We start from the raw sequence: 13,626 nt of genomic DNA on the forward strand, positions 1-13,626 counted from the left end.
AAGCAAAAAACATCATCCATTGCATTAAATATATAGTTTTAATACAAGCGTGTTCTGTACAGTTTTAGACACCAAAAATATAATGTGAATCAAAATAAAACGATGAGTCTTGAATGCGCTCCATCTTCTCAAAAGCTGGCATTGGTACCTGTCTACTGATGACCTGAGAATACAAGTTATTTTGAAAGAGTTTATCAGCATTAAGCTAGTGAGTTCATAAGTGTTTTAGTGTCGGTGTTTGTTATTAAAAACGTTTGAACCTGTCGCAAGTATAAGTTGTAAAATGTATGTAAGTGTTTGTAAAAGTTTGAATCTCTCAGAAAAACCTATATTTTCTATTAAAGTAGCCTTCTACCAAGGCTTAACTGTTTTGTATGCTCATTTGTTGTAAAAGTGTGTAATTTCCCAAGTGTAACTATCATTTAACAAGATATAGTTTGTACATTAATGTTTAAGTGAGGTTATCACTAAAAATGTAATGGGTAAATCATTGTAGTACTGTAGTTTTGTATTATAGGAACTACTGTTGTACTAACTACCTTAAACCGGATTTATATTAAGGTATAATGTGATAATTGCACCATACTATCGACTGATAACAACGACATAATGAATGGTCGTAATAACGGAATGACGTTTGGCACCCGCATACCTGCAGGTCCGGCTGTAGCTAGCAGCAAGGTGTAGGATAGTCAATCCAGTATAGATCTATACGCAAACTCACGCTCTCCCTCCAAGAGAATTCTGGCTACAACTCGGGCCATGACATTTAAGGCATGCTCCGATACAGTGGATCACAATTGTTAACGTATTCTTGTATATGTAATGAAATGTTTCTCGTTCTAGTATAGTTGTATATGTTCTCCTCCTAGTATAGTTGTATATGTTCTCTTCCTAGTATAGTTGTATATGTTCTCATAGTATAGTTGTATATGTTCTCATAGTATAGTTGTATATGTTCTCTCCCTAGTATAGTTGTATATGTTCTCATAGTATAGTTGTATATGCTCATGAATGAACTGACTCATTGATCTAGCAGTTATAATAGTATGATCCTGTGTTACCCCGATGGTAACTTACTAATGATGTGTCTAGTACGTATGAATATGGAAGTACTTTTATGTCTATATATGTATATTTGATATATAATTAATATTGAAACGACCTTCGGATGGTCACCCGAAATCCCACCAGACCACATCCAAATCGAGAAAAAGGAAATAAGGCGGATGGCTTTCCTAAGCCCTTTAAACATTATTTATACATCTATACATATATGGGGATGCAATTTATAAGAAGTAAAACAAAGTTTAAATAATAGCATTTGATAAGTAAAAGAGTTTGTAAAACATTTTGAAGTAAAACAGTTTGATAAACAGTTTGAACAGTGATAAAATCATTGGTTTCCTAGTTATTAATCACATGTGATTAATGAAATCACATGTGATTGAAGCAATAACTATAAGTATTTAACTTGTATCCCCCCATAAAGTATTTAAAACATTTAAAATCATTTCAAAGGTTGATTAAAGGGGTATGAACTCACTTGTGGTGAGCTGTTTGGATTGTAGTGTCGGATACCGTGCTAGGTGGCAAACGGAGACTTGCTTACACGCACGAGCCTAGTTATCATATAATAAGCATATATATAACTAATTAGCCAAATAATAACTTAATAAAATAAGTTGGGACACTCAGGAACATGTAAACACTTTGTATAAGTGTTATAGGTCCTAAGGGTTGCATCTAAGTCGATATGGGACAAGGCAAAAGGGTTTAATGTACCAAAAGACCTTGTATATGAGTTCACCACCCAACAAACCCCACCCTTGGAGTTTACGGTCATAAACCCTTGAGTTTACGGCCGTGAACTCCACACTTGGTGGTTTTGGGTGTTTTAAGGTGCTATACTAATCCTAGAATAAGCCTAGCATTTGTGGAATAATCCTTGAAGTAGTTTAAGGCCCTAGAATGCTCCATAGAGGAGTTTACGGCCTAAAGACCATATCCCCTAGAGTTTACGGCCGTAAACTCCTATGGGGTGTTGATTTTAATTCTTTTAAGTCACTTGCACATAAAGGATAACTTCTAGGTTTTTGTTTAAGGCTAAAGGGGACATTAGGCACACCTTTGTGCCTTTACTTGGAGTTTACGGCCCAAGAGATGTTCCTTGGCCGTAAACTCCCTTTAAGGGATGATTTTTATGTAATTTACTCCCCATTCAAGTCATAAGTATTAAAGGGTAATTGTCTTAAAGCCTTAGGGGTGTTTAGGGCACTCTTTGCCCTTGAAAAAGGTGTTTACGGCCCAAGAGCATATCCTTGGCCGTAAACTCCTAAAACTAGATGATCTTGATTGATTTCTAGCCTCTAATGTTCATACATAAAGTCCCTAACTAGATACCTAACATGGAAATGAGACTAGGTAGCTTTTAGGCCTTGTTTTGGAGTTTACACCCCAAGAACGTTCTTGGGCGGTAAACTCCCGGATCTTGCATTTTGGACATGTAAATAATGTTATAAAGCATATAACAAGTATTAAAACACATCTAGGAAAGTAGACTCACAATCTGGGATGAAAACCTGAAGATCCGTGAGAGAGAAAATGGCTTTTCTCTAGTTGGAATTGTGAATAATGAATTAATTTAATTCAGAAATCTATTTATAGTCCTGAAATATTTTGGCAGAAAATATTTTTATTCCGGAAATTGGACTATGAGATTATGAAACTTGGAATGTTCAAGTTTCACAAACCCAGGAGCATCCACTCTCCTGATATCTCCTTAAACGTAAACCCTTATGTACACAAACTTAAACGAAAAAGTCTAAAAATCACTGAAACTGGACTGGCTTCTATTGAATAGATATTGTTCGTACAAAATGGAAATTTCGGGTTGTCACAAACATAGATCCAAGGTTTATTAGGGTTGCATGTACACTTAGGAAGTGTTAGAATGCTCAAAACCCATCACTACTTGTATGGGGTTAGGTGTACTATCTATACTGACCACAAGAGCCTGAGATACCTGATGGATCAGCCAAATTTGAACATGAGGCAGCAGAGATGGTTGGATGTAGTGAAGGATTATGATTGTGAGATTTTGTATCACCCCGAGATGGCCAATGTTGTGGCTGATGCCTTGAGCCGCAAAACAGTAAGTGCACCTATTGGAGATATATGTCTGAGGATGGTTATTGTTTCTCTTCTTTTAGATATGATCAAGAGGGCTTAGGTGGAAGGTTTGAAAACAGGAAAATTGGAAGGAATAGTGAATCATGGGAAAGATTCCATTGTTCGTTAGAGATAGTTAGGGCTTGTTGACCTAGTGTGGTAGGGTTTGCGTCTTGACTATTGGTGGGGTTAGGCAGATAGTGATAGAAGAGGCTCATAAGTCGAAGTTTTTGATCCACCCATGTGTCACGAAGATATATAAGAACCTGAAGTTGAGTTATTAGTGGCCTTGTATGAAGAGGGAGATAACTTGGTTTGTACAGCGTTGCTTGACTTGCCAGAACGTCAAGACCGAACATCAGAGACCCCACGGTAAGATGCAATCGTTGGAACAATTGACTATGTCTAACCCATACTCCCGGATTAATGACAAATAACTATGTCTTCTCCATACTCTCGGACTAAGTACAAATGACTATGTCTAATCCATGCTCTCGGGTCGATGACAATTTTTAAAGTTCTACCCTCCGTGTAAATCTCACTCATAGTCATAAGAAGATACTACCCGATATTCCTCTTAATTAATTTAGGTTTACTCTGCATCTTAAATCATCATATATTATCAGATATGCTCTTAACACACATTTCAAGCAGTAACAAATATTTCACACACAAACATATATTTAATACTTTAATCAATACTTGTATTAAAATTATGTTCATGAAAGAGACTATGCACTCACTTGTTAAAGTGATGATTCCAAATTCGGACAACGCTTCACTTCTACCAATTCTATTTTCCTTCGACGAAACCTAGTATCATTACCGCTAGATTTTAGTCTAATATTTATTGCGACTATTTACTAGCGATATTGTTTTATAAGTGTTAAACAATACTTTTCAACCACTATGTACAGACAGGGGCCAGACATGAAACACCGGAGGGCGGGACCATTTTGGCATTATAACACTTCTCAAATCCAACAACCCTATGCGACCCTTCAAACCAGATTCTCCGTACCACGAGTAGTTAAAAGATGTTATAATAACATTTTTTATATTATATATTATTACATTATATATATATATATATATATATATATATATATATATATATATATATATATTGTTTATAAGTTCATAATAACAATAATAAACTTAAACATAAACTATACTTAGAGTAGGGTAAGCATATCTCACTTATTGAGGGTTTAGCTAGGAACCGGGCTTTGCGGGGGCAAAACTTCCGAGCTGAAAGCTCTTTTTCACGGAGCCTTTTGGTGCTCCGGGACTTGCCTCTTAGCACTTGGGAAGTACTAAGGGTTGGGAGGGGTTTAGAGAGAAGTTAGAGAGAGAGAAAGAGGTTAAGGTGTGAGGAAAATAAGTGGGCCTCACATGGTATTTTAATGCTGAAAAATGGATCAACTCGGCAAGTTATGAGCCTCCAACTCGTCGAATTGGGTGCCAAGTGTCACCATCTGGTGGCAAGGCGCAAGGAGGAAGCAAGGGCTCAGATCGCGCCACGTCACCCACTTCGCATCAACCCATTCCGACTTCTAATTCCATAAATTTTGCATACGAAGTACGTTTTTGATGTTATTTATATCCACGCATATATATTTTTGACTCCATCGGCTAATTTTCGATTGATTATAAATTTAACAGTATGAGAAGATTACATTGTTTAACGACCGTGTAAAATTCATAACTTCTACATATGGACTCCATTTTCGACTGTCTTTTTATCGTTGAACTTCTATTAATGAGACCTTCAATTATCATTTAGTTTGTGTCGGCTAAAAATTGATCGATCTAAAATTCGAATTCCGGGCTGTGTACTGCTATGCTAAATCTTAGAAAACTCATAACTTCCTCATACGAAGTCAGATTTGGACGTTCTTTTTATGCACACTCTCGGTTTGACGTATACTATGACCTCCGTTTTGACCGCTAAGGCTAAAAACTAATTTATCAAAAATTCACTTTTTATGTTACGCGGTGTTGTGCCGGTTTAGCTGTAAAACTTCGACGGGTTATAACTTATTCTTTATAACTCGGATTTCAACGTTCTTTATATGTACGTAACCCTTGTGACGTATATTATAACTTGGTCAAGATTATTAATTCTAAATAATCTTCTATCAAAAAAGGTAATTTTTGACGCTTATTGTGTCTAAATTGACTAGCTCGAATATGCGCGCGTTACAATTATCTCCCCCTATGATGATTACGTCTCAGAATCATCAACAAAATAGAGCTTTGTATAATGACTCCATACGTTATCTATTCATCCTAGGTAATAACCATCAAGTAGAGGCGTGCCGTGCAAGGTCAAAGACGTTCCACAGATGGTCTCCTTGATGGTTCCTCCAGCCTCCTGCCACGTGTCGCATGCTGATCCGTCCACGCCTCGTTCTTATAGAAGCTACCACGTGTCACTATTTCATGGTGTCATGTGTCACCAATTCCATGGGTCATGTCACATTTTCTTGGAAGAGAGGGGCATCCGACACTGCCACGTGTCGTCCCTCAGAGTGTGCCTCGTCATCGGTGCGCATGACACACTTCGCGCGTACGCAAATTCCCATATTTTCAAAATAACGTAACTTGTTCATACGAGCGCCGTTTTCAATGTTCTTTATATCCCCAGAAAGCTTTAGACGAGATATACAACTTTCGTTACTTCATCGGCTAATTTTGAATTTATTTTTAAAGTTATATCTTTAACAGGCTTAGACTGTTAAAGTCCTTTAACATTCATAACTTTCTCGTATGATATCCGTTCTCGACTGTCTTTATATTGACGGAAACATATGGACGAGATCTTTAACTCTCGTTTAGATTGTTTTTCCTAACAATCAACCGATCTCTACTTCGGTTTCTAAGCCGTATACTACTGCACCGAAACTTTGAAAAATCATAACTTTCTCTTAGAAAGTCAGATTTAGACATTCTCTATATACACACTCTCGTTTTAACGACTACTACGGATTTCGTTTACTTCATTGAGGCTAAAAAGTAATCTTTCGAAAATTCAGTTTTTACCATACACATAACCGTGCTGGTTTAATCGCGAAACTTTGAAGAAGCATAACTTCTTCGTATGAAGTCGATTTTCAGCATTCTTTATATGTATGGAACCCTTATCACATACACTATAACTTTGGTTGGGGTTATTATCCTAAATAACCTTATACAAAAAGTAATTTTTATAGCTTATTTTATTTAATTGATTAGCCCGAATTTGTAGGCGTTACATTAATTACTCTAATAAAAATTATAACGACAAAACTTTATAAATACGAACAGATACTAAGGCTTATTAATATTCATGTTTATGTCATTTTAAAGGGAAATCTAAAGTGCTAGTCAAGGATCTGACTTTCCTATGGGTCTTTCACCTTCATCGGGTGAGTGTATAGTTACTTATATGAACATAATTTGATACTGGAATTTATTAAAATTTATTATATATCCGTTGAAAGTTTATATGTGAAATTAAATGTTTATTATTTGGAATATTTGTTAAATACATATTTGATAACATACATTGTGTGAACCAGTTATGGTTAAATATTTGTTAAAATATTTATATGATATTATTATGTGATAATCTTAAAAATAAGTATTTTCACTTAAGAAGATTACTACATGTTAAAAATATTTAATACTCTGTTACGACAAATGTCGTTTCAACAAGAGTTAATATTAAAAAGCGATTACAAGGATTGTAATATCATCTAAGTTCTAAATTAAGACATATAAAGAATATTGCAATCCAGTTAAGTTGGATAAAAGAATAGTCATATGTTGTATTGAGATAGTACGATATAAACGTGAAAATGGTTTGGAAATCCATTAGAAGAATTATAATCTTACTTGGTAATAAAATAAAAATTATAAAGAATGTTTAGTTCGAGTTAAATTAAAAGAGTGTTTAATTACACCTTGTGTTGTAAAAATATTACATAGACAGGTAATTATGTTGATTATAGGCTTTGTAATCTTGTCTACTATACACTATAACTTAAAAGAGATAGTGTCATAGAACTCTGTTCTATGACACTATCTCGTGTTGATGTACGATTTACGTACCAGAGTACGAATAGTATTCCTTTAGACATTCAATTTTGGCAGGTCCAGATTAGGTAACTGAAGGGTATGTCTGATTATCTCCTAAAGTAGGATAATAACACTTGATCATTCTAGACGGTCTTATGAATTACATTGCTAGTGTGGAAATATAACCCATAGAGTAGATGTAGTGACAATGCCATAGTCAATAAATACTTTGATGGCTTCAGTTCCTTTATAACATAAACCAACCAAGGGAGCCCCTAGTTGTGTAGTCAAACCATTGCTCTAAAAAATTCACCAGACAAGGTGATTCTTCCTGATAGTCGTGGACTAGGATTTGTGAGAGTCGATTGGGGTGGGCATGTATGGGTCAAATATTTTATAAATACCTAAGTTAAGGATATATCTATATTGTTTGGTAACAATTGGTTTTGCAAGTTGATAATTATAAGTTATTATTATAATAATATCGTGAGATTGAAAATTGTATGTGTCTCACCAGGTTTCCCAACCCAACCCACTTAATTTATATGCATCACAAAACACTATTCCAAGTTGTCTCTTAAATCACTCGACACCTTTGCGCTGTAACAATGTTATATATTGATTATGACATCCTAGAGTTTTTGTATTTTGAAACAATATCTTTACTCAAAGATATTTTAATAAAACGAAACAGTTTCCGCCAATGTTTTATTATACTGAAATTTTCCGCAATAAAAAAATACTATGATTTTAAAGCGTAAAGAAAAGTATCTTTTTTTTTTATGTAAAAAAATATTGGAAATGTCACAGTGTGCTACGCCAACCGTAGATATTTATTACGTTGAGCGTAGCGCCGAACAATTGACTTTTTTTTATCAGTTTGACTTTTGGTCAATTGTGTTGGGTTTTAGTATTGGGAGGGCAAATTGGTCTTTTTCCCCATGGAGGATTAGCTATGAATCAAGAATCTTTGAGTGTTAGTTATTACCTTAATTGTTGATTAGGATTTTATTGTGTATATGTTTAGTGTGAGGAGTTTCGTATCATCAACTTGGGCGTGTGATTGTCTTGTCTGTAGATTGAGGGGAGTTTCCTCAGTATATTACGTAGGTTGCTAGAGTGTCTCTATGAATCTTGAATGAAAGACTGTGGTTGGATCATAACACTTGTATGAAAGACTATGGTTAGATCACGATACTTGTATGAAATACTGTAGTTAGATTACATCATTTGTTTGTCTTTGTGACTTGCATGAAAGACCATGATTGGATTATGGCAAAAACGCTACAGGTGGGTTGTCGTCTTGAAGTGACTATAAGACTATGGTTGGATCATAACACTCATATAGGGTTGAAATACACCCCTAGGGTTGGACCCAATGATATGTATGGTATGTGGTATTTTGGGAAACTCACTAAACTTTGTGCTTATAATATTGCGGTTTAAATATTTTCAGGTACTTTCAGTTCTAAAGGGAACGACCCGACTTGACTGCACATCATCCCTTGATGACTTTTCCTCACTATTTATTATCATTCTACTCTGATTTTTGAGATACATTTTTACCATGATTGATTTTGAAATAAATATTGTATGGATTTGATGGTTTGAGCTTGCATAATTTTTATTAGTATTTTTGGGACGCTACAATTTTTTTTTGCAAGTCAAACCTATTTTAAACCAAATCCAAAAATATGCAAACCATATGGACAATTTTTATAGTTTTTTCTTTGCCAAATAGTTGTTGTGTTCCTAAGAGAAGCGTCATGCATAATTTTTTTTGATCCTTGTAGTTTACATATAGATAGATTGGTTCCTGTTTGAGAAAAAAATATAGAAATAGTTCCTATTTACCAAGTGGTTGTTGTGTCCTAGGGCGGGCATTATTTACTTTAGAACAAAAGAAACCAGGAACCAAGCCAAACGAAAATCGATTTCGGACCAAATCAATTTTAAATTCGGTTTTAAGTTTGGTTTCGGACCAAACTGAATTAGGAATTTGGTTAATGGTTTGAGGCTTTGAGCTATGGTCTAGTAGAGTTCGAACCAAACCAAATCGAATTAATGAATTAAATTAATTAGTTTTTTATCCATTAAATATTATATTTCTTTATATTTTAAAAATTACACAGCACAACTTAATTCTAAAATCCCTAAAGTTCAAATTTTTAAACCCATTCTTGCTATCTTATGTTATGTTTCAATTGAAATTTCATATTTTTAAGACTTTTGATTTTATGTTTGAAACTTCTAAACTTTTGGATTTAATTTTTAACCACAAAATTTGATTTTCTTTATTATCAAACCAAACCAAACTGAATTGTAATTCGATTTTCACTTTGGTACACGTTGCCTACGATTTGGTTCCACTCGGTGTTCGGTTTATACCAAAGATAGAATCATCTATAATGTTTTTTGGTTTCCGTAGTTTTCAAATACGCATAAATGATCCACAAACATTCGCTCTCTATCTCAAATATAGTCAATTTTCACAAAAAATACCACTTAAACTTTGGTTGCAACATAAAACCAAAAAACCAATCATTTTAAACATTTCACACTAGCCACGTCTTTTTACTATGGTCTTTTTGCAAAATAAGTGGTTACATTGTCGACGATGTCTACGTTTTGGCTATATATTAATTAAAAAGTTTTAAGAAATTTAGCCATTTTGTCACTTTCTCATAAAATATTATACCAATAGGGGTTTAGGTAAACAACACTACAGCAAGTTGCGATTTTACGTTGAATAAAAAGCTGATAGAAGGCGTTGACCATTTCCTCAATAATGAGTGAGTTGCTAATACCCTGAAAATCCCTCTTCTTCAACCCTATCCTGTCGACAAATCACTACCCACATCTCCCGATAATCCTGGGAGCATCCTTCAGGTTCCTATCATTTTGCCAATTTTGTCATCTGCTTTGTACCCTCGAAAACCCATATCAGGCTGCTAATCAAAGCACAAGTACAAGATCTGATTTGTTTCCAGGTAGGCCCTCCGTCCTTGACCCGTTTCACTGTTTATGTTATAAATAACAGTAATTGGGCTGTTCTTGACTCTTTGTTCATTCTAATTTCTGATACCCAGTTATGTAAAGATCCAACACGCTTTGAATCTTGAAGCTTTATACTATTAATCCGAAATTGGAACAATTAAGGTCAAGATATAGATTAGATCTTCAAGCTCCGATTATATGGGTAATTGTTGTGCTACACCCTCCACCACTGATTACGAGAATAAAAAGGGAAAAAACAAGCCAAACCCATTTTCTCTAGATTACGATGGCCCCAATACATCACGCCCTACAGGATACAAATCATATGTACTTGAAAACCCTACAGGACATGAAATTGAGCAAACATATGTTCTTGGTAAGGAGATGGGTAGAGGGGAGTTTGGGATTACATATATGTGTACAGATAAATCTACCGGTGAAGTCTTGGCCTGTAAATCGATTTCAAAAAAGAAGCTAAGAACGAGGATTGATATTGAAGATGTAAGGAGGGAAGTTGAGATTATGAAGCATATGCCACCACATCAGAATATTGTGAGCTTGAAGGGCACTTATGAAGATGATAATGCTGTTCATTTGGTTATGGAGTTATGTGAAGGTGGGGAATTGTTTGATCGGATTGTTGCTAGGGGCCATTACACAGAGAGGGCTGCTGCAGGTGTCATTCGCACCATTGTTGAAGTGATTCAGGTCAACATTTATCCATCTCTATTTTCCTGTATGTTTACAACATGAATATATTTGATGTCCACTTCTTGAAAGTCTTTGCGAATCAAATGTGTTTTTTCTTACTACAGATGTGCCACAAACATGGTGTCATGCATCGTGATCTAAAACCTGAAAACTTTCTGTATGCAAACAAGAAAGAAACAGCAGCATTGAAGGTCATTGATTTTGGGCTATCAGTGATCTTCAAACCAGGTAAAAACTATCAACAATCATAATTTTTGTACATGTTTTCTCCACCATTTTTGCTAAATGAAGGTGTTTTTAATCTTAAAAAGGTGAAAGATTCAATGAAATAGTAGGAAGCCCATATTACATGGCTCCTGAGGTCCTGAAACGTAACTATGGTCCCGAGATAGATGTATGGAGTGCTGGAGTAATTCTATACATTTTGCTTTGTGGGGTCCCACCATTTTGGGCTGGTGAGTTTGAATTCCTTCATACACACTTCACAAAATTATTATTATTACTTTTTGTTAGTTTTAAAAATACATTTTGTTATTTTGAATGAAGAAACCGAACAAGGAGTTGCACAAGCGATTATTAAATCGGTTGTTAATTTCAAGAGGGATCCATGGCCTGTGGTATCTGATAATGCAAAAGATCTTGTTAAAAAGATGCTTAATCCTGACCCTAATTTACGCCTTTCTGCTCAAGGAGTTTTAGGTAACATTTTACTTATGTTTCTTTTTGTTTCATTCTTCTTTTTCCCATCAATATGGTTACTAAACTTTTTTTAGACACTTTATAATTTATAACAGTATAAATAGGGCATAGAAGTTTTGTTTAGGGACCTAGGTGTACAAAAAAAAGTTAAATGACTATTGTGAAAAAATGCAAATAGTAGGTTTAGTTGGTGAAAAGTTTTTGTCTTCTTTATACCATTATATAAAGAGGACAAAAAAGTTTTTGTTTATGGACCCTATGTGTACTAAAAATAGTCAATTGATCATAAGATTCAAAATTTCATCTTTAACCCTTCAAAAATCTTCAAAAATGTACAGATCATCCATGGATACAGAATGCCAAGAAGGCTCCAAACGTTTCTTTAGGTGAAACTGTTAAAGCAAGATTAAAGCAGTTCTCATTCATGAACAAGCTCAAGAAGAGAGCATTAAGGGTATAACAAAAAGATTCAAAAATTTTGGGTTTTGTTTTTAACCTTTATTTGAAAGTGCTGAAATTTGTATAATCATGAATTTAGGTAATTGCTGAGCTTTTATCTGCGGAAGAAGTGGAGGGGATAAAACAAGGATTTGATTTAATGGACACTAACAAGCAAGGGAAGATAACCATGGTTGAGTTAAAAGTTGGTTTGCAGAAGCTTGGTCATCAGATTCCTGATTCAGATCTTCAAATGCTTATGGATGCTGTAAGTACTGTGGTTTACTGAAAAGACGATTATACCCTTCATATATAAGAGACAAATAAATTGTAACTAAATATGTTTGTACAGGGTGATGTTGATAAAGATGGGTATTTGAACTATGGAGAGTTTGTTGCTATTTCTGTTCACTTAAGAAAAATGGGAAGTGATGATCATCTGAAAGAGGCTTTTGAGTTTTTTGATAAAAACAAAAGTGGGTATATAGAGGAAGAAGAGCTTAGGGAAGCTTTAGTTGATGAAATTGAAACTGACAATGAGGATATCATTGCTGCAATTATTCTAGATGTTGATACAGACAAGGTTTGTATTTGTTCAATTTTTTTATTTTTGTTTGTTCAACACATTTTTGTGTGCTTTTATTCATTTAATTTGATAATTGTTTATGGTTTTAGGATGGGCGAATTAGCTATGAGGAATTTGAAGCAATGATGAAAGCAGGAACTGATTGGAGGAAAGCATCTAGACAATATTCAAGAGAGAGATACAATAATCTTAGCTTGAAATTGTTCAAAGATGGTTCGTTGAATGTAGACAACGAGGGAACATAGAAACCGGTTTTTGGTGCAAATCAAGAATCGGTTTCTTGATAGGAAGAAATTTGTTTTTATTTTTATTTTTTGGGGGTCGATTGTAATTGTATGCTTAAATTGTAATATTTTGGTGAGATGTCTCTGTTTATGGTAATAGAGATACTGTTTTGGGTTGGAGGGTTTTGTTTGTGAGTGTAAATGTGTTGTTATCATGTGTGTACTAATAAGTAATAATATCCCTTTGCAACACGCCTAGTGTCACCATCGTCCATTTGAAGTTCTGAGAAACTTGATGAGGTAGATTATGCTATTAAGTCATCACGAAATCAAATTTGATACATAAATTTTTTTTTCCTAAAAATCAATATTTTTCATTAATTTAATTATCATCGTATAACAAGTGAGATGACAAATGAGCAACAAGCTGCGATGTTAATCCTTTTTGTATGGTAAAGCTAATTTTTTTAAAGATTACATCCATAGATTTAGGAGATATAATATTGCTATGTATGATCCCTTGTACTCTATTAAGAAGCTTCATCGCATCCGGTGCGAGAAAACCAAACGTATCAAATACAAATGGATGGACACGTGTTGATTTTCTATACATGATTTTTCATGTTTGGTGACTTTGTCCATAACAGCTTTTAAAGCAGCCTGTCCCATCGTGAAACCCTCAACCCTCAAGCCCACGAGAAGGGATACCCCTATAAGGTCCATACATGCGTGTTTCCC

The 13,626-nt window shown here is 34.6% G+C and overlaps 1 protein-coding gene across 1 annotated transcript; it reads left to right on the forward strand.

The window, feature by feature from the left end:
- The first annotated feature begins 9,990 nt into the window (after nucleotides 1–9,990).
- LOC145070894 (calcium-dependent protein kinase 8-like) lies at nucleotides 9,991–13,140 on the forward strand. The gene is made up of 9 exons (XM_079017850.1): nucleotides 9,991–10,223; nucleotides 10,323–10,938; nucleotides 11,046–11,169; nucleotides 11,253–11,396; nucleotides 11,488–11,640; nucleotides 11,979–12,094; nucleotides 12,179–12,346; nucleotides 12,431–12,661; nucleotides 12,754–13,140. The coding sequence occupies exons 2-9, from the start codon at nucleotides 10,429–10,431 to the stop codon at nucleotides 12,907–12,909; spliced, it is 1,602 nt and encodes a 533-aa protein (XP_078873976.1). The 5' UTR covers nucleotides 9,991–10,223; nucleotides 10,323–10,428; the 3' UTR covers nucleotides 12,910–13,140.
- The last annotated feature ends 486 nt before the right edge of the window (nucleotides 13,141–13,626 follow it).

Source organism: Lactuca serriola, chromosome 8 (assembly GCF_051521515.1).
Source record: "Lactuca serriola cultivar US96UC23 chromosome 8, Lser_US96UC23_V15, whole genome shotgun sequence".
Lineage (NCBI taxonomy): Eukaryota > Viridiplantae > Streptophyta > Magnoliopsida > Asterales > Asteraceae > Lactuca > Lactuca serriola.

Excerpts from the sequence above, each read along its gene's own strand:
- LOC145070894 (XM_079017850.1), top strand. The coding sequence starts at position 10,429 with ATGGGTAATTGTTGTGCTACACCCTCCACCACTGATTACGAGAATAAA. Across the intron at positions 11,641-11,978 it reads TTCTGCTCAAGGAGTTTTAG|ATCATCCATGGATACAGAAT; the intron begins GTAACATTTTAC and ends AAAAATGTACAG. Across the intron at positions 12,095-12,178 it reads TCAAGAAGAGAGCATTAAGG|GTAATTGCTGAGCTTTTATC; the intron begins GTATAACAAAAA and ends TCATGAATTTAG.